The sequence below is a fragment of the Triticum urartu genome, chromosome 1A (genome assembly GCF_056163025.1).
Source record: "Triticum urartu cultivar PI428250 chromosome 1A, HENAU_Tu73, whole genome shotgun sequence".
NCBI classification, from domain to species: Eukaryota; Viridiplantae; Streptophyta; class Magnoliopsida; order Poales; family Poaceae; genus Triticum; species Triticum urartu.
The window spans coordinates 404,259,904-404,286,988 of record NC_141873.1 but is presented as its reverse complement, the minus strand read 5'-3'; the positions used below and the strand labels follow the sequence as shown (position 1 = coordinate 404,286,988).

Sequence of the window (27,085 nt, the reverse complement as noted above, 5' to 3'; positions counted from 1 at the left end):
ACCTCGGTAGTCAATAGCCGATCCAACGAATACTTAAGTTTCTAAAAACCTCATCTTCTTCTTCTTCTTCATTTTAGAGAAAAGTGGTCAAGACCGGATATCCAATTTGGTGCCCAGGCTCATCTGCTCTCACTCAGGCAAAAATCAAAATAAATACTAGAAAATTTTAAAAAAATCCAACATTTTTTTTGTGTGATAGATAATTTGCCGCGTGAGGTCCGCTCCAAATTTCAACTTATTTGGACATCTGAGTAGCTCTCGGCAAAAAAGACAAATCGATCAGAACAGTGCGTGAACAGTACCCCAATTTTGTTTTTTTTACCGAGAGCTGCTCAGATACTCAAATGAGTTAAAATTTGAAGCGGAACTCACGCATCAAATTATCTACCACCTTTTTTTGATTTTTTTTTTGAATTTTTCTATTAGTTGTTTTGATTTTTTTCTAAGTATAGGCGCAGATGAGCCCGGGAGCCAAAACTCCGCGTCCAGTCAAGACCTCTTTCTTAAATACTACTCCCTCCGTCCGAAAAAACTTGTCCCAAGTTTGTTTCTCATATGGATGTATCTAGCACTAACTTGGTGCTAGATACATTCATTTGAGGGACAAACTTTCTCGGACGGAGGGAGTACTATTAAAAAAATGATGGCGTTGAAGATACTACTATTTATAAATATTTGTTGAAGCTAGACACCTCAAAGTTTTGAAAACTGTGGTTTCTAAGAAAACCATAATATTATTCAAATACTTTTAGAAAATGAGCTCCCAAACGCAGCCTTAATTTATTTATTTTGTTTTTTGGGACAAACAAATGTTTTCTTTTTCTTTTTTTTCAAGGAACAAACAAAGGGCAAGTTAAAACGCTAGTCGGCGTGAATGGCCAAAGCGCTTGCAGACTCTGCCACTACGACGCCTCGAGGCCACACACCTTTTCGGCTCTAAAAAAATGGCGGCGGCGGCGGAGGGGCTGGCGGCGTATCGGGCGGTGTTGCGGGCGGCGCGGCGGACGTTCTCAGGCGACCAGCTGATGCTGACGGAGTCGGCGGTGGAGATCCGGCGCCGCTTCGAGGATCACCGCGGCCTCGCCCCGGGATCGGAGGACGCCGTCCGCGCCCTCTCCGAGGCCCGCGAGGCCGCGGACTTCATCGCCAACATGATCGTCCAGGCCAAGCGCTCACCCTCCGGATCCTTCGGTAATACTACCATTATCATATATATGCAAATCGCCACATATCGCTTGGATTGTTATGCATGCTTTCTGTTTGAGATCTTAGGGTTTTGAAATATTTCGTTGTGTGTTCATCTTAGAAGCAGTTGCTATGTGAATTAGCGCTTTGAGTAGGCTCGAAATAGGAGTTAAAGATGGTAGGATCGTAGGAGCAGGGGTGTCGTTGCTAATTGGGCACATTGACTCTGACCCTAAGAAAACTGCAGTGCTCGGTGGATAAAATGTTTCTGATAGTTACAGAGTGGGTACTGTAACATTTGAATTTTCTAAAACAGATAAATGTCGAACCCTAAAGGCATTTAAGTACACATAGAAATTGAAGGTTCTAGTTTGTACCATATCTGCTAGAAATCTTCAGTCTTAACAGTAATGATGTTCTTTAGAAGTACCGTTAGATGGAAATACTGTTATTTTTCAGGCTACATAAAGTGGCATTTCACCAAAATAATATAAGCCTATGCACTGATCTTACTTGATCGGCTACTGTCGCATGGGGTTTAACCGCTTGGAACTGCCGGATTTACTGATTCATGCCTGGCTGTAATTTTTAGTGATAGATAGGATGCTAGATTCAGACAGTGCAACATAATATCAATGCGATTTTCCAGCTTTAACTGAACAACAGCCCCAGAAAAACGACATGTTAGGCCTTACCGCCTTAGGATGAAGTTTGCAACTTGGCATGGTTTGAGGGCAGAATATCAATTTGACATATTATAGCTAAAGACATAAGGTCCAGATGGGCCCATTGTCAGGACCTTAGCTGCAGCCAAGTTCAGTTTCAGAGTTCGGTTCAGATAACGCATCGTCACCAACGGCCAGGATCGCTCCTCTGCTCAGCATCGTCGCGGACCGTTAGATTCTTACTGTACCGTTTCCAGTAGTTACTATTTCACTTCACAGTCTTGCCGGTAAAAGCTTCCCCTATATAACAGCCGGGGTGTGGCTGGGTGGAGCATATTCGATTCTCTCTGAATTGCCTGATGGCTTCGCACATACGCTAGCTCGTTTACAGATATTCAATAAAGTAGATCTGGGAGAAACTTTCCTCATAGCTTATACAATTTCATCTCAAATTCCTTCTAGATCATAGCCAGGTCCTGACAAAGTGGTAATCAGAGCCAACAATCCTCAGCGAAGGCGCGATTCCGAAGGAATTTTTTTTTCTCCGACGGGCGATTCCCACCCTTCTTCCCACCCTTCTTCGTAATCGACGGCGGAGTTCTGTTGGTAGCGTTGGAGGCGGAGTGGTGGCGATCGGCGGCGGTGTGGAGGCGCTGGTGGCGGTGAAATTCGGGCGCAGGTCTGTCGAGCGGAATCGGTTGCTCGAGCAAACTGCTTGATCGGTAAAATCCCGAGTTCCTGCACAGATCCGTGCGCTAGGGTGGCGTGAATCGTGGCGGCGGCAGGGTCTGGGGAAAGGGAAGGGTTGCTGGGGATCCAGTGATAAAATTCCTCACCCAATCCTCTGATCGAAGGAGATGGGTCGTGCCAAAGCAATTGATGAGGCGGATCTGCAAGAGGTCATGGCAATTCGAGATGATTTTAGTGTTATGCAACAAGATAATGTTCAGATGCGATCAGAGATGTCCAAATTGCAGGGGGAGGTGCTGCCCATGAGTGCTAAACAGGGAGAAATTTCTAAGCAAGTTGGTGGGGTTGAGCAAGTCGTTATGGATCTCAACAAACAACCGTCAACCATCAGTTCAGTGCTGCAATCGCTAGTAAAAACCACAGCAACACTTACTCAGAGTGAAATACCATCCAGCTCGCATCAAGTTCCCAAGTCCCCAACGCTGCAACAGGAAAACATTCAGGATCAGCTTACCAGAACAGAACAGCTGCGGAAGCAATTAGAACTTGAGAGAGAAAAATCAAAACAGATGGAAGATCAAATGCAAAATCTGCCCCCAATAAGAACCAGCAGGGCACAAGCACCTCCAGGGTTTGCAAACCCAATCAGAACAGATTTTAGCCCGAATGTCAGTACACCATTAACTGCAAGAGATCAGGTGCCCACACCAGCTTTCAACAAATTTTATCAACAGAATAGAGAGAGGCAAATGTGGCAGGGTTATCACAAAACATATGAACAGGAGATGCAAGCTCAGTTCATGAGGTCATTAACAAAAGGACCAAAGTTGGATTTTCCAAGGTTTTCGGGTGATGACCCAGTGGGGTGGATAAGGCAATGCAACAAGTACTTTCAGATGTCAGCAGCTCCCGAAGAATACAAGGTCTCTAGCACAAATGTATGTGGTGGATGACGCTGATGTGTGGCTTAGACACTCTGGGTTATTGAAGAAACAACTATCTTGGAAGCAGTTTGGAGCTGAAGTGATCAAAAGGTTTTCTGACACAGGATCTTATGATCTAACTGAAAAATTCAACTCAGTTAAACAGCTAAACAGCACAATGTCTGAATACACTAAGGTTTTTGAAGACCTGATGGCTGATGTCCAAGAAGAAAACCCTGAGCTAGGGGAACAGTGGTTTGTCAGGTGTTATGTTAATGGATTAAGAGATGGGATAAAATTTCAACTCAGACCTCTCAGGCCTCAAACACTTACAGATGCTTACTGCTTGGCTAGAGATATTGAACCTTGCCATCCACCCATAAGTGCAGCATCAAAGAAGCAAGGAATTCCATACAACAATGTTTACCAGAAGTCTAATTGGAACTCCCAAGCAAAGCAGAGCACTCCTTTGCAACAGCAGCAAATCCCTATAAGACAAGCAGAAGTCCCTGTTACAAACACTCAAAAAGTGAGGAAGGTGGGGGAATGCTGGAGATGTGGGGATAAGTGGATGCATGGACATAAGTGCAGATTAATACCAAATGTCCATTTGTTACAACAGGAAGTGGAGGAGCAACAACAAGAAGAAATAGAGGAAGGAACACAGCATGAACAAGTTGAAACTAATGAACAAGAAGAGCAAGTCATGTTTCTCTCTGCTCATGCTATGGGCCAACAATTGGCAGTGCCCACACCCACCATTATCATACACATCAATGGCAAACGAGCAGTTGCTCTTCTGGATTCAGGCAGTACAACTTCCTTTATCAATCCACAATTTGCAGCTAAAGCTAGTTGCAATATATTGCCAGTGAAACCAAGGGCCATTGCTGTAGCTGGTGGGGCAAAGTTAATATCTGCATCGGTAGTTCCAAATTGTGAGTTCATAGTTGCCAAAACAAAGATTTCACACAACTTCAGAACTCTGGATCTGCCCACCCATGATGTAATTTTGGGTTATGATTGGTTTACTGCAGTTAGTCCTGTAGCTTTTGACATTCCCAAGCAACACTTCAGCTTCACACAAAAGGGGCAACAGTCATTTTCTACAGCTATCTTCACAAACCCTCAAACCACTAAGGAAGTACAAGCAGAGGGTGTGAATAAGTTAATGGATAAAGGAGCAGAGGTATTCTTAATGCAAGTGCATAATATACTTATGGAAGTTCCAGAAGGGACCAAAACTCCTCCCCAAATACAACAGCTACTCTTGAAATATGCTGATTTGTTTGAGGAACCCACTGAACTTCCACCTCATAGAGCATTGGATCACAAAATTCCTTTGGTACCAGGAGCAAATCCTCCACAACTGAGACCTTACAGAGTTCCACAACATCAGAAGAAAGAAATGGAAGAACAAATCAAAAAGCTATTGGCTAAACACTTGATCAGACACAGCCAAAGTCCTTATGCTGCTCCAGTCTTGTTGGTTAAGAAGGACAGCTCTATGAGGTTATGCTCTGATTTCAGAAAGCTCAATTCCCTAACAGTCAAAAATAAATTCCCAATACCAGTAATAGAGGATTTATTGGATGAATTGCATGGAGCAAAGTATTTCTCTAAACTGGATCTGAGGTCTGGTTATCACCAAATACGAATGCACCCAGATGATATACATAAAACTGCCTTCAGGACCTATTTGGGGCATTTTGAGTACTTAGTCATGCCTTTTGGGTTGTCTAATGCTCCTGGCACATTTCAGGAACTGATGAATACTATATTTGCTCCCTATTTGAGGAAGTTTGTGTTGGTGTTCTTTGATGATATTCTCATTTACAGCAGAAACCTCAAGGAACATTTGGAACATGTTCAGATTGTATTACAAGTGCTGAGAGACCATAAGTTGTTTGCAAACATGTCCAAATGCAGTTTTGCAGTGCAAAAAGTGGAGTATCTGGGACATGTGATTTCTGAGAAGGGAGTAGCTACTGATCCACAAAAAAATTGCAGCAATAGCTGATTGGCCAACTCCTAACACAGTCACAAAGCTGAGAAGTTTCTTAGGCCTGGCTGGTTATTATAGAAGGTTTATTAAAGATTATGGCCTTATTTGTAGGCCACTACATGACCTGCTAAAGAAAGGACAGTTCCTATGGACCCCAGTGCATGACAAGGCTTTCTGTACACTCAAACAAGCTTTAACTACAGCACCAGTACTGGCTCTACCAAATTTCAGGCAACCATTTGTCCTGGAAACTGATGCATCAGGAAAGGGCATTGGGGCAGTCCTCATGCAGGGAGGGAGACCCTTGTCCTACTACAGCTCTGCTCTTTGTCCAAGAAATGCAGCTCTCTCTACTTATGAAAAAGAGGCTCTAGCTATTTTGGAAGCACTAAAGAGATGGAGACACTATTTGCTGGGCAATGAGCTAGTGATCAAAACTGATCAACAATCCTTAAAGTTTATCACCGATCAGAAAATAACAGAGGGGGTACAACATAAGTTGATGATGAAACTCTTGGAATTCAATTTCACTATTCAGTACAAGAAAGGAGTGCAAAACAAAGTGGCTGATGCTTTATCTAGACTATTGCCCAGTTGTTTCACCCTATCTGCTGTGACTCCTACTTGGGCAGAAGATCTAGTGGGAAGTTATCAGGAAGATCCACAATCTCAACAGTTGCTAGAGAAATTGTTAGTGCAAAAGTAGGATAATTTTTCAGATTACAGCCTCCACTCTGGGATTATGAGATTCATGGGTAAACTATGGGTGGGCAAGTCTGCAGAGCTGAGAAATAAACTACTGTCTGCACTACACAATTCCCCCATTGGAGGCCACTCAGGAGTGAGAGCTACATATAATAGAGTGAAGAACATTTTTTTCTGGCCAGGACTGAAACATGATGTAGAAACTTTTGTTGCAGCTTGCCCTATTTGCCAAAGAGCAAAACATGAGAACTGCTTGCAACCTGGCCTGCTGGACCCCCTTCCTGTTGCAGACATGGCTTGGCAACACATCTCACTGGACTTTGTGGAAGGCCTACCAAAATCCCAGGGCAAGGATGTTATTATGGTTGTGGTCGATAGATTCACGAAGTACAGCCATTTCATTCCCCTGTCTCACCCATATTCAGTTCTCTGGGTGGCTCAAAAGTTTGTTGACAACATCATAAGACTACATGGCCCTCCTAAACTTATTGTCTCTGATAGAGATAGAATTTTCACGAGCAAATTGTGGAAGGACATTTTTACAGCACTTAAGGTGGAACTAAGGTTTAGCACAGCCTATCATCCGCAAACTGATGGCCAGACAGAGCGGGTGAACCAGTGTTTAGAAACTTATCTGCGATGTATGACAACTGATCAACCTACCAAGTGGATGTCATGGCTGTCTCTAGTAGAATATTGGTATAATTCCACTTACCACACTGCTCTGAAAATGTCTCCATTCCAAGCCCTTTATGGATTTCCACCTCCACTCATATCTGAATTAGAGATACCTGGACCAGAAGATGAGGAAGCACAAGATTTCTTGACTGCTAAACAGCAAATGTTAGAGCATTTGAAAGAGAATTTGTGCACAGCCCAGAACAGAATGAAGCGTTATGCAGACCTCAAACGAGTGGAGAGACGTTTCCAGGTTGGGGACATGGTCTACTTGAAGATGACACCTTATCGATTAGCAGCATTTGGCTTTCGCGGAGCTCTGAAGTTGCAGAACAAGTATTATGGCCCTTTTCTCATAATCCAAAAGATAGGGAACTCTGCTTACAAATTGCAATTCCCTGGCAAGGTTCAGATACACCCTGTCTTCCATGTCAGCCAGCTCAAGAAACACATTGGGACAAAAGCGATTCCGAGCCCCAACCTTCCAATGGTCAATGCGGATGGTACGATCAAAACGGGTCCAGCCGCAGTTCTACAGGTCAGGCAAATCCCACGCAACAATGCCCCTGTGGTACAGTGGCAAATTCAATGGGAAAATCTGTCACCGGAGGACGCTACGTGGGAAGATGCAGACTTCATCAAGTATTCATTCCCCGAGTTTTTCAGGCAAACTACACAAGCTTGGCGCGCAGCACAAGAATTGACGTGAGGACTCGTCGATGCTCAAGAGGGGGGCAATGTCAGGACCTTAGCTGCAGCCAAGTTCAGTTTCAGAGTTCGGTTCAGATAACGCATCGTCACCAACGGCCAGGATCTCTCCTCTGCTCAGCATCGTCGTGGACCGTTAGATTCTTACTGTACCGTTTCCAGTAGTTACTATTTCACTTCACAGTCTTGCCGGTAAAAGCTTCCCCTATATAACAGCCGGGGTGTGGCTGGGTGGAGCATATTCGATTCTCTCTGAATTGCCTGATGGCTTCGCACATACGCTAGCTCGTTTACAGATATTCAATAAAGTAGATCTGGGAGAAACTTTCCTCATAGCTTATACAATTTCATCTCAAATTCCTTCTAGATCATAGCCAGGTCCTGACACCCATGCCCTTCGAAATGGATTAACTTGTCTTACCTTGCTATGAAAATGGATTCCAATCCGTTGGAAGGTGCTTTGCTCTGGTAACCTGGCTCCTCTGCATTCTCCCTCCATTGATGGCAATTCAAGTAGCCCAGAAGCACCATAGCCAAAGTCAGTGATGATGGAGGCTTGAGCTTAGTGGTTGCAAAGATTATTGTTGTACAGCATTAGGACCCAAGGTGGTGCAAGAACTAGTGCCCTATAACAGCTGATGTTGGTGGAAGAGCGCACACTTCCTGTTGATCTGTTCCAATGTTTTAGTTCCTGTTTCAATCATACATGGGAATTGCAATGCATTTTACAGGACACAAATACAGCAAATTTTTTGAATCACTTCTTGGCAAACTGTTTCATTTGTTTAAAACTTTAACTAATTCAGTGTCATGCCATCTTTTAACCACATGCCATGGTTAAATTGTGTTTATTGAGTCAAGAGTATGAGTAGTGCTCTTTAGCAAATTCCTGTTTGTAGGTTACTAGTGATCATACTCTTTAACCTACCTTAAACTCCCAACTTTTGGCCCAAAGTTAGGAGACTTTCACCATGTTGGTGTGTTCACAAAGTTATTGATGAATGGAAAGTGCACAAATATATTGACTGTGAAAAGTTACAAGTGACTCGTTGAATATTCTACTCTTAACATTTAAATATGTTCTGTTTGTTACTCATTTTTTTAATAATATAGCCTAATTCATCAGTTGTCATGTATTTTTTATAACACATTGCTTAATGTAACAGTATTAATAGTGAAGTCTCCCTTAGGAAAAAACATCTATACTTGTATGTGTCCGAGAGTACTTCCACTATCTCACCCATAAAATGTACCTCCTGCCTTGAGATTTGTGCATATTCTCTACCTCATGTCAGTAAATGCGTGGTGAGAGAGTGCACAGATCTCAGATAATGGAAGCACTCACGCACACAAGCATATAATCCAGTCGTATATTTTTCATCTTCGCAGCAATCTCACAATTAAATGGCAGGAACATATGAAAGTTGCCCCTGTAAAATTGATCTAGTACTGTTTTCCCCTCTTTCACTCCACAGTGATTTTAGTATGTGCTTGAGCTTTAACACAATTATTGTATCAAGGTTTTTGTTCTCTGAAGGGCAAAAATGAAGTTATGGTTTATACAGATCGCAGAGAGTAATTAATGGCCATAAATTTCAAATGAGCCACCGATTTTTTTATGTTGTTGATACATATCGAGTTGAAAGCTGATTCGTAGCAAGTATATTCTTCGTGTATCTTTTTACTGGCATTGAATATTGAATTTGAAACTGAAGGCCATATTATATTAAGATTGAAACGAGGAAGCACATCTGTCTATTTTTTTGACATTGACCTTTTATAGCTGACCCGAAAGAGCAGAGGAACAGGCTCAAGGTAAAGGCAGGTTAAGGTTTTGGGGTAGCATTAGCCCGTTTTACAAAACCAGACACCTCTTGTTCAAAGAATCTGCAATAAATGCAGTTTTCGAATTATTGGGATCGTGTTCCATGGTTATCGCCAATACTCTGGATCACACTGTCATAGTATTCCCTGGCCTTGTTTTGGCTGTAGCAATGCATCAGTACTGCTTGTTGTATCTGGTTGCAGTGGTCCAGGTTACACCTCATGCCAACAACCATGGCTGTGCAGGGTGCTAATGATGGAAAACTGTTTTTTCCAGACTAGTATTGGCTTCACTTGTGCTTTGCTTGTGACTTCCTTATGTGGAGAACCGTAGTACTGACAGCTCCAGGGTCCAGGCAACGGTCTTGTACCAATTGATTTCAGATTTCGCTTTTTGATGAAGTAAACTATAGTAACATTATACTACTATGTAAACCCTTAGAATGTTGATCCGTTGTTGTATGTGGTATAGATAATAAGGCATTACCAAAGGTTGCATATCTTTTGTTTACTACTACGAGCTGCTGTTTTGGTTAGTTCTGACAATTCATTTACTTGGTGTTGCAGTTGTGAAGCCTGAGAAGGCACATGCTGGAGCTACGCTTGAGATTCCTTCCGAGGAGACCCTGTCTACGTTGAAATAGAGGAGGTTTGCATTATCCGATGTGCAAGCGTCACTGATAGGCTAGTTATAATAAGACCATTTCCTGTCGTCCATCTGTCATAGCAGCAGTCAACAACATAGTTGCAGCACTTGTATTCCTTTTTCAAGTACAAGCCGTCATGTTTTGCCTACTCTGTCTTGAGAACAATTTCTAGCCGCCCTAAATCACGTTATCCAGGCAAGTCACTGGAACCATAAAGTTTTTCTCGGATAAATTGGTACGGTTTTTGGAGGATTTATTTACTGATTTCTGCTGCCTGGGGTTCATCATTACTCATATTGTGTTTCATTCGAGCTGAGACTTGAGATTTGTGGTAGCACGTTTGTTTCGATTTGAAAACTTTGAAATGCTGGAGCGCAGGCATGCAAAGGACAGAGTTTTGTAGGCACCTGGGGTTTGTCTTGTTATGGTTATGTACCTTAGATCTCTCAGGATTCTGTACTGCGAAATATGCTCTTGCATCTACTAGCAAGCATCGTTGTTGTGACGTTCCATTGTTCTGCAATAGGTTTGTCTGTTCTAAACTTCCATGATCTGCTCTAAGTAGTTTCAGTAAAAAAAAAAGGTCAGAAATGCGTTCTTTGCAGTTCTCATTGATGTTTACTTTTAGAAGTTGTCATCAACAAATAAGGCACACTTAAATTGATTTGCGGGGGTCGCGCTTTCCAATTGAATTGGTTGTTTTGTCTCCATTTTGTTGGTAATTGGATTTTTCTGATAGAATATTACTACAGTTCATTATCATCGCGAATACGTTTATATATTAAATGGTACAATGACATCTGGGGATGACGTGCAGGGCCAGAGTTGACATTTCAACTACGGTCAGTGCTGAATACCATCTTTGAACGCTCTGAATAGTGACATTACTATTTGGCACTATTCAACGCTGATTTTGTGTTTTTCATAGCTCACATCTGTGTTTTAACTTGAAATTTTGTGTGGCAATAAAACATCATCCTCTTAACATCCCGCATTTTTTTGAAACTTCAAAACATCTTTTTCTTGTGGTTTTCACCGGTTTTCATCGAATGTTGATTTCCGTATGATGCTGAAAGTCATTAGTAAAGCCCTTAGGGCATCTCAAGGTAACAAACATTTTTATTTCCACTGACACATCTGGATGTGTTTGTGGATAGCCGGCCGGGCACCGGTCCTCCAAGGCTAGCCCTCAAATGGTGTACACTAGTGGTTGGGGCGTCATCCTGTGGCTTCACTTGAAAGGAAGTTGTACGCATGTTTTCATTTAAGAAAAACATGTAGCCCTTGCTTCTATCTAAAAAACATCTCAGAAAAAAAATCCTCACCGCCATCTGAAAATGAATTTTTCTTATCATCGTAGTCTACCGGGGAGCGCCACTTTGCATAATCCTTCATTTAAAAAATACACTTTGCATAACCCGCCACTTTGTGGGTTTTTGACCACCATCTAAAAAACATTTAAAAAAATCCTCACATCTATCTAAAAAATATTACAAAAGCTTTCTCATGATGGCCAACTAGTTTGTGCAAGTGGCATAGCTGGTTGGCCGCCAATCTCACGATGCTTAATGAGTTTAATTTGAAACCGTAAATTTAGACAAAATTTAGACTAGTTTGATATATTACATGCAAATTTGACAATTTAACTAGTTCCATATATTGCATCCCAAGATAACCTAAACTACAACAAAACTAGATTGAACAGTGAATGGCAACATCGTAGGCATGGCCTCCAAGGCTAATGAGAGCGTTGTCGTCGTCACGCTAGTTGCGGAAGCCACTGCGGCATACCCCCCCCCCCTCTCCCCCTTCCCCACAGTGTCTCCCTCATGCCTCCTCCACCGCCTTTCGCAAGCGGCGACGACGTGCCTCCATGCTGCCCTGGGTTGGAGCTTGAGCTCCCTCAGCCGTTCATATGTCATCCCCGCGAGGCGACAACACCTTTGAGTGTTACACACCAAGGTACCACATGTTGTGGGTGAGCTCCTCCTATATCATCTTCTTCTTACCCATTGCGATGGGGCGATGGCCGACACCGGTGGTGCGACGACTAGGGTTTTGGGAGAGGAGGAGAGTGGAGTGACAGTGACAGTGAGAGGTTGGGCCCAATTAAAAAAACAGTGGATGTCGAGTTATCGGACTGACATGGCAGACGTTCCGGACTGGTCTACTCCGCCTCTTTGGGGCCGAATTGGGGGATTTCAAACGTCCACAATATCCAATGCAATATAGGCGTTCGCGTTGGAGAATAAAAGTGTCTGGACTGTTGCGGTACGGACATATAAAGGTTGGATAGGAGTCCACGATCACGGCATCTCCAACATTGACCCTCAAATTTCCTCCCGCATCCGTCCGCGAAAAGAACGGACCAGTCAGCGAACACGGATGCGGGAACCGGCCTTCCAACGCCGACCACATACATTTCAAACACTCTTTAAACAAACAAGAAAAATCACATGCAAATCAAATGATTTTCATATAATAACGGAGCACATTTATTACATTTCAGACAATTTTTCATTAAAAAAAGGAGACCTGACCTAAACCTAGACTATGGCAGCGTTCACTGTCCAACTCCTTGGTGTTCCCTCCCGGCGACAGCGTCCCCCATCTATCATCCCCATGAGCGGTAGTAACAAGACCCATAAAGTGGATGTGCAGTCTCCGGTGACGAAGAATAAAACATGAGAGATGGACCGGCCCACTTGAGATACAAGGTCTTGCCGCCTCCCATGCCCTACTCATTCCGAGAGAAGTCTTTGACTTGTACGTCGCCGGCGGATGTGAGGTCCATGATAAAAATAAAGGGGCCGATACTGTTGTCGTTCCACCGGTGTGGCCAAACAGTGTTTGGCGGCGTGTAGGCCACACAACTCTCGATGTTCTGGTCCGTGATCGGCTGCGCAGCCAGTGTCGCTCCCGCGTCTGCGTTCACGCCCGGCTATGCCGCCTGTGTGTTGCGAGCGACGGCTTGAGTATGGACGACCTCATAGAGTGCTTGCTGCTCGGGGACGAAGTTAGGGGTCACGTCGCCCTCGTAGAGTGTGGTGGGGTGATCGTAGTTCCATCGCTGTTTGCTGCCCCTCCTCCTCACGGCATCGGATTCAGATCGGACAATTGCTTCCCAAAAGTCTATGCGTCACGAGCGTGCGTGCCTAGCCTAGTCGATCTCTCGACACGCATTTTCAGCGGGCGACGTCTAGGACGGCACCAATTTCAGCCCACCACGCCGTTCCTTCCTTCGGGATCGCCGGAAATTCATGCGATCTCAGCCCGGCCACCGGCCTGGAGCTGTTTTTCCCACCCCCCACGTGCAACAATCTGCACTTACTAACACTTGTTTCCAGAGCTTCCGTTTACTCCGCGGTGCAGGATTCTGAATGCATTCATGATGCGTGCAGCGTGCATGCGATTCAGGTCGCCATGCAATGCATGCGGCCACGAGATGGAGAACGTCCGCTTCATCGGCATGGGCATCGTGACTGATTGATTCTTATGCGTGCACGAGCGTGTTCTGCCGGCAGTACGTGTCGTTGCCCGATCTACTACTAGTAGACTGGCATCAGTAACTGTTGCCCATTCCCTTCCCATATCTACGTACTCCGCCGGTGGATCCGCTGCGTTGCGTCCTGGACTGGACTGGCCTTGCCCAGGGAAGGAATCGTCCTGTGACCCTTGGAGCGTTATGCCATGCAAAGTGTACTACTCCTACTAATCAAAAGTCATTCTGGCCTTTTCTCGCCGTTGGGAGGAGCTCGTGATGCAGGGCCCCCTTGATTTTCTACATCCGGCCATTGTGCGTGTGTACACATACAGGGCATGTTTCCCAGAAAATGCTGCCAGGCTGCCTTCCCCCCCCCCCCCCTCCTCCTCAAATGTAATGTCGTATGACATTTATCAAAAATGATTTTCAAGTGTGGATCATTTCAAACTTTTCTATTTTTCTGAATTTTACCATTCACCGAACTCACATGAGCTCGAGGTAAGGAACTCGACGTCCTAGAAGAAGGCGATGATCCAATTCTTCCACGTAATCCAGCAGCATGAATTTGGAGGTGGTTCAAGGGTGGACGCGGTGGGTGCAGACGTGCAGTGCCGGTGTGGAGAGAACAGAGACTAGCGTGCCGCAGGGATATACGGTAAATGACATGCATGTGGATGATGGACCAGAAGAACATCCCTATTAAGTTTACCAAGATTTCTGATGATCCATGTAATAATACCAGGAAAACCCACAATAACCCACCACAACGGCAATATAGAACGAACCAAAGTTTGCTGTCTTGGAAGATCTCGACAAAGTGGGTGTGCCGTGCATGTGTGCGTGCGTACGTACACCATGCTCATGCATGTCCAGGTTGTTGTTGGGGTTAGCAAACCTTTTTCCAGACGTTTTGTACGTCGCAAAAGGAGCAGCCCAATAATTCCATGCGTGGTTTGTTTGCTTGAGCCAGCCCCCCTTTTGCATGCGGCCAAGATCGGGGCCAACATGTCGATCCAGCTTGTGACGAGGCGCCTTTTAGTTTCTTTCGCCTCGTAGGCCAGCTGCTGCTGGTACGTAGGATAAGATCACACCGCAAGCAAAGTGGGTTTGTGCAAGCGTCCTTGGGTCGGGTGTGTGGGTGTGATTCATATCGTTCATTCCCCGCTGGCCATTTAACAACCGCAAAACACCTAGAGCAGCTCGAGTCGTATATTGTTTTCATCTATTTTTTCATGTTAATCTTCAAATGGATGCGCATACTAACCTTAGTTCAAAACTACAACACTTATTTTAGATCCGAAGGAGTACATAATTTTTTTTTTGTTCGCCAGTTACAAGTAGCTACGTCTAAAACACTCACTTGTCAGAATTACAGAAGAATCCATCTGCTGAAAGAATAGGGTTTTTTTCTTTCACCTGCAAAAAGAAAAGAATAATAATTCCTAAATATAAGTCTTTTTAGAGATTTCAAATATAAACTACATACGGAGCAAAATGAGTGAATCTACATTTTAAAATATGTCTATATACATACGTGTGTAGTTCGTATTGAAATCTTAAAAAGACTTATACTCCATGCATGCAGTAGGGAGTATTTCATGCATGCATTCATGAAATACAAACTATGTAGACGGAGTATTTATGAATGGAGAAAGTAAATAAAAGAACAGTACTATCCCATGCATGCATGCATGCACGGGTCTTCTCCCGTTCACCGCGGATCCGATGATTGCAGCGGCGCCGGCACATCATGCACCCACACCACACGCCGTGCATGTATGTGTGCAGCGAGAATCGAATGTACGGTCATTAATCCAACCACTAATGTATAACCTTACAGATTACAGCATCGATTCCTACTACCAGACAAATTCTGACAAGGCAAGGAGTCGGTCACTCTTATACAGGTCTGTGGTAAAGATCTGTCTGAGCTGCAGAGAAATGTCTCATCCCCTGACTTGTCCGAGGATAAGGAGCGTATGCTTTGACACGGACGTACTGTAGTAGACAACAAGTATAGCACACTCACAGTACATAATTATGTAGGGCCATCACCCATAGTAAGAACATTTCTCGGGCTCTCGGGGAGAAATTGTGCCGTTAAATCTGCCACGGAAGAATAGTCTTGCAGTAGCAAATTAACAAGCGTTCATACAAGGATTTACGGCCGCATGTGATCATTGAAGACTGCAAAATCCAAGGCAGCCAAGCGAAATGCGGAATACTGGATCTAGTCGACTTCAGGACGTCCTTGAGACCATGTGACAGCCAACGGACACGTACGGTGCGGCAGAGCTGATGTGCAAGTGTAACTGGCACGCGTTGTCGCTTTGTCGTGCCACGTCCGCCCTACACGCTGTTGGTTACGCCGTGTTTTGCGTCGATCTCGTCTGTTTCACGACGACCGTTCAAAAATGATGCTCAAAAGCGAGGATGTGAGTGGCTTGGTTTTGCTTGTGATCGGTTTTAGCTAATGAGATCTCCCTTTCGATGTCCCTCACCAGGTGTACATATTTTGGTAAGTATGGACCATCACTGGTAATTAGCAGAAGCGCTTCTGACAGTCACGCTCCAAGATGGATGGCAGCTCTGCCCACTCAAGTATGAGTTGGATTCGCTCCTGCCGAGTTGAGCTTTCAGAACATTTAGAAGGCACCTGGCAAGTAGGTCCAGGGTGATTCATGTACTTAGCGGGTTTCCCATTTACTACTCCTTCCGTCCCAAAATTTCAGACGAATCTAAGACAAGAATTTTGGGACGGAGGGAGTAGTTGGTTTGCACGTTATTGGGTGTGTGCATTCACCACAGATGCAGAGACCGGGACCTTTGATTGAACTCAACCTGACAAGTCAACAAGAGTCTTTCACTTAAAAAAGTTGCGAAAATCCATCTCTGTACCCGAGCTCATCTACACCCACGCTGACGAAAAAAATCAAAACAAATACTGGAAACATTCAAAAAAATCCATTTTTTTGTGCGATAGACAATTTGATGCATGAGGTCCGCTCTAAATTTCAAGTCATTTCGACATCTGAGGAGCTCTCAGCAAAAAAGACAAATTGGGGGTCTATAAAAATGTTTACTGTTCATGTACTGTTTTGGTCTGATTTGTTTTTTTTGCTTTTTTTTTGCTTAGAGCTGCTCAGACGTCCAAATGACTTGAAATTTGGAGCGGGCCTCATGCACCAAATTGTCTACTGCACAATTTTTTTTTGGAATTTTTTGAATCTTCTTTTGAATTTTTTATGATTTTTTTCTAACCGGATGCAGATGAGGCTGGGCACCGAAACACACTACTCATACGTCTATGTCTAAGTTGACTGAAATTTTATTAAGTTTCCATCGGTTCAGGAAAATGCGACTTTAGTTTAGTAGAAGATCAGCTTAGTAAAAGCTTAACTTGCTACACATGTTTTAATCAACTAAGGCAGAGCACCCTTTTTTGCGGGCAATTCAGAGAGCTTTATTCATATGAAAGCATTCCTAGGACAATCAGCCATCAAGCTGGTCACTAGAAAGCTAGGAGTTACATCAAGCCAACAGTCGGTCACATTCAAAGTATAAGCATGCTTAGCACAGAGATGCGCCGGTAAGTTTGCTGACCTGTTAATATGCTGGATAACAAAAGAAGTAAAGTGATTACTAAGCTCTCCTATTTCTAACAGAATCAGGGCCACAATTGAGCGGGAATTGTGGCGAGTGTTCCAGAGTGTCACTAACTCCATGCAGTCAACTTGAATTATCACATGCGAGAATCCTCGAAGAGTGGCGAATAAAACTCCATCTCGCAGAGAGAAAGCTTCCATGATCAAGGGATCAGAGATCCCCGTATACGGCTCTCACCATGAGCCTAGCAATGCCGAAGAAGATCGTGCGACGCCACTTGCACCGCCCCGCCCCTCGGCAAAATTCAACGCGCCATCCGTTGTGATTTTCACAGTGCCATCATCAGGTGGACGCCAGCCATACCCAGGCAAAATTGAGGCCGCCTTTCGCGGAAGCTAAAGGAGGGCATAGCCTCCTTTATTGCTCTGATCGTTGATGTTGGATCCCTCCCTTCTTCGCCGTGTTTGATTCAGTTGCGGGAGTGCCAAATTGACCACATGACAGTGGTGATCTTGGCTCGGCCATCATCAGAGAAACGGGGGTCACATGTGATATCGCGAGCCCATGAATTTGGGTGGAGACGAGGGAGACGAATACCAAACCATGCACATGCCTTGTCCCAGAAGTGTTGCGCATGGAAACAATGAATGAGAGCATGCTCCGGATCCTCCCTCGTTGCTAAGCAAACCTTGCATCGATTAATTGGTGCAATATGACGATAGTTGAGAGTAACTTCATCCGGAAGAATCCCACGAAGAACTCTTCACAAGAAGACTCTCACTTTCGGTATGACATTCATTTTCCATAAGGCCATCCACGACTATTGATCATCTTTTAAGATTCCGGTAGCCGTCCCTTCCTCTAGAGCCAATCGCTCTTTCTGAATCATTAGAGCACGGTACACCGTCTTCACAGTGTAGTTGCTTGATTTCTCGAATGCCCAAACAAAAGAATCCTCACTTCCCTCTTACCTAATAGGAATGTTTAGAATGGCTTCGGCATCTGGCATCTGGAGCAATGAAAGTCTCCCTAACCACATCCTGCCGCCAAGACCAGTCCAGGCGCCCAGCAGAGTTGGACTCTATCTATCCTCTGAATCGTGGAGCGGAGACGTACGTGTAGGCCGCACCTCTCTGCCCAGAAGAAGTACCAATCTACCCAGCCTAAGTCACTGTTTATTACTCCTTCCCCCTCTGAGATCCATTTAAGAAATGCTTCCGTTCATTTAACCGCAAGAACCAAATCTCTTCCCCCAGCAAAGTAATCCACCACGCTTATCTCTTCTCCACATGACATCAAGGAAGGAAGGACCAGCTTGCCTCCTCGCATACCTACCCAACATTGTCCGTGCGCGCCAAGTGCGTCGTCTCCCTCTCTTTCATTCTCGCGCATGCAAGCGCTTATCTACCCGAGAGCCACTCCTGCCGGAGGAGGAGGGGCCGTAGTCACAGAGAGACCGGCGCCAGCACCGCGACGCCGACGATGACGGCGACGGCGGTGGCGGCATTCCCGCCGCACGCCTCCATCTGCTCCCTCATCTCCTTCCTCGGCCACCACCTCGCCGCGCTCCTCGCCGACCCGGCCGACCTCCTCGCCACGCGGCGCCGCTGCGTGGCGCTGCTCGCGGGGCCTTCCCCGCGCCCGGCCTCCTCGGCCGACGGCAACGACGATGACGACGACGACGCCGTCCTCGCCGCGCTCCAGGGCGCCATCGACTCGTTCCCGACGGCGGCCTCTGCGGACGCGGGGCTCCTCCGCGACGTCGAGGCGGCGCTGCAGGCGCCCGCGCTGCTGCCGGAGGACGGGCGGACGGCGGGGCGGGGCAACCGGGTCGTGGCCGCGTGCGCCTACTTCTACCTGGCCCTGGTGCGGGCGGCGCAGGGGGACGCGTGGCAGATGGCCGCGCACTTCCTGCAGGCCGTGCTCGTCTCCCCCGCCGCGCTGGCCGGCCGCGGCGGGCTCGCGCCCCGCGCGCTCTGGGACGGGCTGTTCGACGAGGCCGTCCTCGCGCGCGCCGGCGGCGCCGGCGCCAGCGAGGACGACGCGGCGCGCCGGGCCGCCCGGCGGTACAAGGACTGGCTCATGTACTACCGGGTCGTGGCCGCCGCGCCCGACGGCGCCGGCGCCGCCTCGGCCGACGGTGGCGGGTGAGTGAGCCGTTGCGAGCGTGGGAAACCATCCATGTTTGTTTTACCGCGAGACAGTTATAACGGTACTCACATGCAAGCCGTACGTTCACAGTGCGTATGCACATACGCTGGACAGTATAACTGTACGCGCGTACACGTATACGGTATACATCGTACTGTACACACACCATGCTGACGAGGGGTACTGGAAAGTGAGCAGGGTGACTTTTCATGATAGGGCCGTGATGTTGTGCGGCAGGGACGTCTCCCTTTTCATGGAAAAGATTTTGAAGCTGGAGTTTTGTCCAATGTCTCTCTCACTCACTTTTTCTCTTCTCTTTTCTTGATAATAATTTCCTCTCCAATTGAAGATTATTTTTTAAATATAAAGGCGGACCCGCTTTGATTATTTTGTTATGTCAGTATTTTGTTGAGAGTAGCCAAAGATGAAACATCACACTCATAAATGTATGAAGTACTAATCTTGGGTCATGGATATAATTCTCCTCCATTGCTCTGCCTTAGCTCGAAGATCGTTTCGAATGAGAATTCGATCTTTGATTCAAACGAATTTTACAGAAGTTTTGGGGGATTTGAATCATAAGTTTTTTATTTTATCTTTTCTGGTGGAGGTCATTTGGTTCACAGGATTTGAATCCTTAGGAATTTGTCCTAAGGATTCTATATGAGCTCTTTTTCGGAGGGAAGTTTCCACCAACCCAAATCTCTTGCTACAATTCTGTTTTCTTGTATATTTCTTTACGGAGGGAGTATTAGAGATCATTGGCATTTGGCGGCAACATCTGTAGTTCTCTTTCCAATTTGATAGGATTTCAATTCTACGTTTTTCCTGTTCCCCTGGAATCCTACAAATCAAAGAAGCCTTGAATTGTTTTGTGTGGAACTCAAACAGAACCAACTTCTGGTTTCTGAAAGAGATGATTGGGAGTTGCCTTCCACATTCCTTTTGTCCAAGCTTTTCTTTCCTTGTTGATTCTGTAGAGCACAATGTGCAGGTCATGGGCACTTTCTCTAGCATGTCTCTGATGTGGCAAAAAGATAAAAAGGAGGGAGAGATCAGCCCAGGACTAATCCTTTTTGCAAAAGGGATTCTAAAAAGGAACTTGACTGACACACCTTTTTTACCGGCATGCCATCTCCAAAATTCCTGACGAGTTTCTGAAGCAATGCAAAGCAAAGCGAAGATTCTCCACTAGCAGCTTGAGACAAGCATGCACACTAAACCATCCTGACCCACACCAGCACCAGCCGCATGCCTACAAAATTTAACACCATCTAGAGACATCATCTTGAGTGGTGCTACACCACACTGCTATATATACTTCAGAGAATAGTAGATGAAAACTCATGGTTGCACAGCACCTTCTGCTTCTCTATACTCCTACTATAGTAGTAACATACATACATACCTCCATGGACAGGTGCTTTCAGCTGGGAAAATCTGCAGGCTCTGCGATTCCAAGATGGAGAAATGTCTCTGAGGCAAGTGATGTACTTTAGCACACATGTCCCTTTATAATGCAGTTCAGGGCATGTGCAGATGAGTTGAGGAGTTACCTGTGTTTTAGAGCTGAAGTGGACTTGACATTTCTGCAGGAGACGACGGCCCAATGGATCGGACATGGGGAGAAGAGCACGGCCTTGGTCTCCAACTTCGGCGGTCATGGTGGCTTCGCCGAGCTGAAGTACTTTCTCAGCTGTGCCGATCAGGAGTTCCAGGAAGATGCCAAGGGGAGCTCTGACAGCAGGTGCCTCCATGAGATGCTTGAGGAGGCCCAGTCCGACTCGCCGGTTTCATTCTACTCGCATCTTGATTCTAGCGAAGCAAGCGACAGCGAGGTAAGACATGCAAATCCTACCACTCGCTGCAAATTATAATGGCGAAGAGAGTTCTGTGTTCACATTTTTTTAGAACAAGTACTGTGGTTTCATATCATTATCAAAAGAACAGCTATCCCTTATTTGAATTTTCTCCAACATTTTTGCTTGTGAGAGACACCTAAAAATAGCACAACTGTTATCCAGTAAAATTTAGTGAAACCCTTTCCTGCAATTGTACGCGGAACTTTGTAACATTAGTATGTGGGGTAACAGAATTTGTACCTTAACTGCAAAAATTTAGATATGCTGCACAGACCTTAGAGTTTAATGGCATTTAATTCATCTGAAGCAGGCAGCTCTACATGACAAAGGGAGGTCAGCAAAGATTATGCCTATTGATGCAGATTTCTTGTCAAGTAAACTCCATGAAAGGTGCTACTGCATTCGACTTCATCTGTTATACTGCCGAGTATTGCCATCCTAACGCATTCTTTTGTTGGGTAGATCATGCCACAACAAGAGTCTAACATGGTGCACTTCTCCTGAGAATGCAATGATATATGCTCCTGAATCTCCACTTTACACTGTCGATGACGCTGAGATGCAACCAAACAACTTGCAATTAAGCAGATCACAAGGCTCACCGAACAATCTGTCAACTTCAGTCTTCGATCTGCACAATGCAGACTCATACGCTGTGTCCAACTATTTTAACAAGGATGACATTTCTCCACAATGCACACCCAGACATGATCTCAGGTGCTTCAGCAACTTCTCAACCAAATTCATCAAGAGAAGTGCTCTATCCGACCTAGTGTCTCGAGGAAGCATGAGTAGGAAATTCAAACCTTTCTCAAACAGTGATGACTGGAGCGATGCTAGCTCGCGCAGCGGGAACAACAGTCAGGTTGATTTTCTTGAAAGATTCGAGAAGGCGGTATCAAAACTATTGGTTTCTGACGGGCTAGAAAGCTGCCTAGATGCCAGCTCAGAAGTCACAACTATATGGCAGCTGCTGAGCCATACATCTGAAGTGAGACACAAACCGTCAGTAAGGCAAGACATCCTTGAACAACTGTTTGATAGCATTTCAACAGACAAGAAGGATAAAGTGATCAGAGCATCAGTCTATGTTCTAGTGCTTATGATATCTGAAGATAGGAATGTAATGAGAGACATCAAGAAGAAAGACTACTATTTATCCAATTTAGCCACTGTGTTGAAGAGAGATGTGCATGAAGCGGTCATTCTGATATATTTATTGGATCCTTCACCTTCTGAGATAAAAAACTTGGAGCTGTTACCTTCACTTTTACACGTGGCCTGTAATACTGCCACCCAAAAATGGCCTACACTGCTTCCACTGACGCCAACATCCGCATCAATAGCTCTCATTGAGATCTTGGTGACAGCATTTGACTATGTAACGAATAATGTTCACTTGGCCACAATCAGCTCTCCTCCTATTCTATCTAAGCTTGTTGATGTTGCAAAGAACAACAACTTGGAAGAAGGCATGGCCCTGGCAGCTATTCTCGTCAGGTGTGTGCGACTTAGCGGAAACTGTAAGAAGTTTCTGTCACAGGCTACTCCAGTGGAACCTTTCCTTCACCTTCTCAGAAGGAAAGAACAGCGTGTCAAGTACGCTGCGCTTGAATACTTCCATGAGATTCTTCAGATTCCTCGGTATGATCCACACCCTGATAAGGCTCAGTTGTTAAACCTTTGCCACAATAACTTGTCCAATTGTGTCAACCTTTAGGTCCTCTGCAATTTCTTTGCTACAAAAAATATGGCAGCTAGGAGGTATTGCTATTATGCATACATTGGTGGCCTGCCTCCATCAAACTGAACCTGAGCAACGGGTTTTAGCGGCTAATCTTCTCCTTCAATTGGATATGCTGGTATTCCTACTATCCCAGATACTCCTGATATGAACAATCATTTTTCTTCTGGTCCATAGAAACAACAGATGATATGCTGCATACTAGCTACAAATGAACTTTAAGGGTCACAATGCATTGACACCCACCATTTTTAACTGCGCCATCTACCAGCTTATGTTGGCGTTTGTCTTCTCTTTTTTCTGTTAATCAAATGAGGCAGAGCTCCTGCCCTTGATTCCAAAAAGAAGTAAATACGTATTTAAACAGCCACAGCACTGCAGTGATCTTACATTATCGGAAATGACAGTTTATTTTCCTATTTTTGCAGGAAAATCCAGATGGAAGGAGTGTCTTCAAAGACGAAGCAGTGGAGGTCCTACTGGAATCTCTATCATCTCAAGAAAATTTCACTGCGCAAGCACTAGCAGCGTCTTTTCTGTCAAATCTTGGAGGGACTCATTCCTGGTCAGGAGAATCCTACACTGCTGCATGGCTATCAAAGAAAGCAGGCCTCACCTCAAAATCTCATAGAAATATGATCAGAAACATCGACTGGCAGGATGCTTGCCTTCAGGTCAAGTATAAACATATTCATTATTTGCTAGCATAACAGAAACTAGTTTTAATTGACGAGTAAAAATACGATGCAGGATACAGAAATAAGCTCATGGAGCAACAAATTTGCACGAGCAATTATAGGAATAGGAGTGCCCTTTATCAGTGCACTAGCCAAAGGATTGCAAAGCAAGGTGAAGGGAACCTCACACGACTGCCTAGTATGCGCCGCATGGCTTGCAAGTGAGCTGGCTTCCCTTGGTGAAAATGATATAAGATATTATGCTTGTGAGATCTTGTTACTTGACATAGTGCACCACCTTCATCCGGGATGCGAGCTTGATGAAAGGGTTCTAGCGTGCATGTGTGTATATAACTACACCTCTGGAAAAGGTAAGGAGAGTTTCTTGTACCTATTTATTAGACTCAAAGTTGAATGGTTTGGTATTGACTTACTAGTACATTGCGCATTATGTTGATTTCAAATGTAGAGTCAACTAGCCTAAGTTTGTAACACAATAATAGTCAAATTAATATGTTCCAAAGAAGTGATCTGTTTCCCTAACGTCAGGTAAGCAAAAGTTGATGAGCTTATCAGAGGGTTCGCGAGAATCCCTTAGGAGGCTCTCATCATTCACATGGATGGCTGAGGAGTTACTTCAAGTTACAGATTACTACCTCCCTAGGAAACCAGTGAGTACTGTTAAAATTAAGTCATGTTTTATTTACTTATTTTCCTCTCCTTCCTTTCTGAATCAGAACTGTGAGCAAAAACTTGATGGTTCATATTCGTCTTTAACTTATACTCCCTCCGTCCCACAATATAAGGTGTTGTTACATCCAATATACATATTGGATGTATTGGATGTAACAACACCTTATATTGTGGGACGGAGGGAGTAATAAAGATGAATTATACCATCTTAAATAAAAGATGGCACCAATATTAAAATGGACATCTATGTATCTTTATAATTTTAGCGTGGTCCTTTTTTCCCTTCTAAACTCAAGAACATGTGTTTTAGGATTTTCCAGAAGCTATAATGCAAATGTAATAAGAATTATTCGACTCTAGTTCTCCTTCTCAAAGCTTTACTTTTACATGAAATCTAATTGTCTGAAGTTGTCAGTGCAGCATGTATCATGTGTACATACACAAATCCTAGAGATTGGTCAACCTGGCAATGGAGCAGTAACTGCTATAACATTCTTTAGAGGGCAGCTCTTTGTTGGTTACTTCAATGGCACCATCAGGGTAATGATATGTTCCATATCTCAGTAGATACTTTCCAACTCATAAGTCAAACATATTTTCCTTAAACAAAAATAACACACATATATTTGCATGGCAATAGTTAATTCATAATTAGGGATAATCTATGGTTTTTCTCCTTAAAAATCATCTATTAAAACGACAGTAACACTGTAATAGTTTGCTAACTAAATTCCTAATACTTGGGTGTTCCTACACAGGCATGGGATATAAAAGGCCAGAGAGCAGTAATCATCAGAGAGGTTAAAGAGCACAAGAAAGCAGTCACGTGTTTTGCACTATCAGAAACTGGACAAAATCTCTTGAGCGGATCAGCTGACAAATCTATTCGGGTAGGAACTGCAATCAACCATAAAGGAAAAGTAATCACAAATTATTAACTAATATGCTCCTTTGTTCGGGTAAAATAATGCTCCTTTGCAGGTATGGAAAATGGCACAGCGCAAGCTTGAGTGTGTCGAGGTATTTCAAATAAAAGAGGCTGTGCAGAAGTTTGATATTTACGGTGACAAAATTATTGTACTAACACATAAAAACGTTCTGAAGGTGTGCATTTGCTTCCTATGCTAAATTATCTCACCAGATCGGCTGTATAGAAATAATACTGTTTTTACTTTACATTCCTTTTACTTCCACAGTTCTCTTGTTCAGCAAGAAGCACCCAGACATTTTACAAGAGCAAGCATGTAAAATCCCTAGCTCTTTCTCAGGGCAAAGCTTACCTCGGCTGCGGAGACTTGAGTATACAGGTTAGTTTTGTTAGTCGATGATGGTAATAGCATCTAAAAACATGGCATCTGAAACACAAGACATGTTATCAGGAATTAGATGTATCAGTAGAATCGAAGATTGAAATAAGAGCGCCTACAAGAAGCTGGAGAATCAGTAAGCAACCAATTAACTCCATAGTAGTATATAAAGATTGGGTGTACTGTGCTGGTTCTCAAGTGGAAGGATCTGCCATGAAGGTAATGTTCAGTTGACCTCTCAAAACCATCAGCCATCACATGAAGAATAAAATGCTAAACATGGTACTACTTTGAAAACAGGATTGGAAAAAGCGATGCAAGCCTACGATGACAATGTCAATGCCAAAGGGAACAAATGTAGAGGCAATGGCAGTGGTGGAGGACTTCATCTACCTGACCTGCAATAAAAGCCCAAGTGTCATTCAGGTAATATGTTTATTATTATTATTTCTATCTGAAGAAAGATATTAATATTATTATCATTATCATTATTATTTTGGTTACACTAATCTACTCCCTCCGTTTCAAATTACTCGTCGCAGAAATGGATGTATCTTGAACTAAATACATCTAGATACATCCATTTCTGCGACGAGTAATTCGGAACGGAGGGAGTATGTATCAATATGTGGCATGTGCCATACTAGTAAACCTCTTTCACTCCGATGTCTTGATTACAAAATTACAGAACTTGCCAACTGATTATGCTTCTGCATATGGATATCAACAGATATGGTTGAGAGAGAAGCAGCAGAAAGTTGGAAGGCTGCCTGCAGGGAGCAAGATAACGAGCCTCTTCACTGCAAATGACATCATTTTCTGTGGAACTGAAACCGGGTTAATCAAGGTCAGTAGCATACCATGAATCTTGGTAAGGTGTCATTCATGTTTGTCTAGCATTTACACCAAGAATAAACACACCATGTTGCTATTACAGGCATGGATCCCTTTGTGAAGGGCGCAGAAGAGGAGAGATGAGCACAGACCATGGATCAACTTTGTAAATGCAGAGCGTGTACAGAACACACATGGAAAATAAGGAAAGGACACCCCTTTGTTGTACAAGGCACCCTCCAGAAGAGACGGCACCGCAGATAATGTTTTCCTGCTTCACAGTGACTAGTACAGTCGTACCTAATGTAAATAGTCTTCTTGTGATTATATTTCTTCTTTGAGAGGATAATGTGCATGTTCACCGTTAAAAAACGATTGTGTGCCGGTGTGTGTGTGTGTGTGTGTGTGTGTGTGTGTGTGTGTGTGTGAATACTTGACACTGTCTCACTGGCAGCAACTTCCATAAATTCGCATTAGCATAGTGAAACTGAAATCGGGCATTTAGATTTAGGCAGAAAGCCGAAGAAGTGTAGAATCAAAGCTCAACATGGCTATCGCGTGAAAACAACGCGTGATGAACAACAAAAGCAACGCAATTTGCAGCAGATCGACGAACAATGCTGATAAGGATCAAGCGGAATACGGGTGCACCTGATGCAGCATCCGAAGCAAATTGACATAGCCGCCACTGCTACTG

At 44.3% G+C, this 27,085-nt stretch overlaps 2 protein-coding genes, 1 long non-coding RNA gene and 1 pseudogene across 4 annotated transcripts; 3 read left to right on the top strand and 1 right to left on the bottom strand.

Annotated features, from left to right (window-relative positions):
• Nucleotides 1-874: 874 nt before the first annotated feature.
• Nucleotides 875-10,286, top strand: LOC125514894 (complex 1 family protein / LVR family protein). 2 transcript variants are annotated; one of them, XM_087522893.1, is made up of 2 exons: nucleotides 875-1,191; nucleotides 2,313-2,447. In XM_087522893.1, exons 1-2 carry the CDS (start codon nucleotides 945-947, stop codon nucleotides 2,339-2,341), a joined length of 276 nt encoding a protein of 91 aa, XP_087379019.1. In that variant the 5' UTR covers nucleotides 875-944; the 3' UTR covers nucleotides 2,342-2,447. The 2 variants fall into 2 exon arrangements, with proteins under 2 accessions (XP_087379019.1, XP_048536227.1); XM_048680270.2 differs by lacking the exon at nucleotides 2,313-2,447 and adding an exon at nucleotides 9,951-10,286 and having other exon boundaries at nucleotides 880-1,191.
• LOC147991437 (uncharacterized) lies at nucleotides 2,706-5,483 on the top strand (annotated as a pseudogene).
• Nucleotides 10,287-18,357: 8,071 nt separating the features above from the next.
• On the top strand, nucleotides 18,358-26,864 carry LOC125530439 (Transducin/WD40 repeat-like superfamily protein). The gene is made up of 17 exons (XM_087522880.1): nucleotides 18,358-19,267; nucleotides 20,692-20,752; nucleotides 20,867-21,109; nucleotides 21,441-21,523; nucleotides 21,596-22,777; nucleotides 22,854-22,995; nucleotides 23,306-23,551; nucleotides 23,628-23,925; nucleotides 24,104-24,225; nucleotides 24,668-24,787; nucleotides 25,006-25,137; nucleotides 25,229-25,351; nucleotides 25,444-25,554; nucleotides 25,627-25,773; nucleotides 25,855-25,980; nucleotides 26,285-26,401; nucleotides 26,492-26,864. Exons 1-17 carry the CDS (start codon nucleotides 18,603-18,605, stop codon nucleotides 26,507-26,509), a joined length of 3,936 nt encoding a protein of 1,311 aa, XP_087379006.1. The 5' UTR covers nucleotides 18,358-18,602; the 3' UTR covers nucleotides 26,510-26,864.
• LOC125530440 (uncharacterized) lies at nucleotides 19,615-20,965 on the bottom strand. Its single transcript, XR_015603351.1, has 4 exons — nucleotides 20,828-20,965; nucleotides 20,680-20,747; nucleotides 20,387-20,526; nucleotides 19,615-20,292 (listed from the first exon to the last, which is right to left on the bottom strand). It is a non-coding gene; the product is annotated as an uncharacterized LOC125530440 (long non-coding RNA).
• Nucleotides 26,865-27,085: the final 221 nt, after the last annotated feature.

Coding starts and splice junctions, on each gene's coding strand:
- LOC125514894 (XM_048680270.2), top strand. CDS start 945: ATGGCGGCGGCGGCGGAGGGGCTGGCGGCGTATCGGGCGGTGTTGCGG. Junction 1,192..9,950: donor CTCACCCTCCGGATCCTTCG/GTAATACTACCA, acceptor TTGGTGTTGCAG/TTGTGAAGCCTGAGAAGGCA.
- LOC125530439 (XM_087522880.1), top strand. CDS start 18,603: ATGACGGCGACGGCGGTGGCGGCATTCCCGCCGCACGCCTCCATCTGC. Junction 19,268..20,691: donor GCCTCGGCCGACGGTGGCGG/GTGAGTGAGCCG, acceptor CTCCATGGACAG/GTGCTTTCAGCTGGGAAAAT. Junction 25,555..25,626: donor GCGGAGACTTGAGTATACAG/GTTAGTTTTGTT, acceptor ACATGTTATCAG/GAATTAGATGTATCAGTAGA.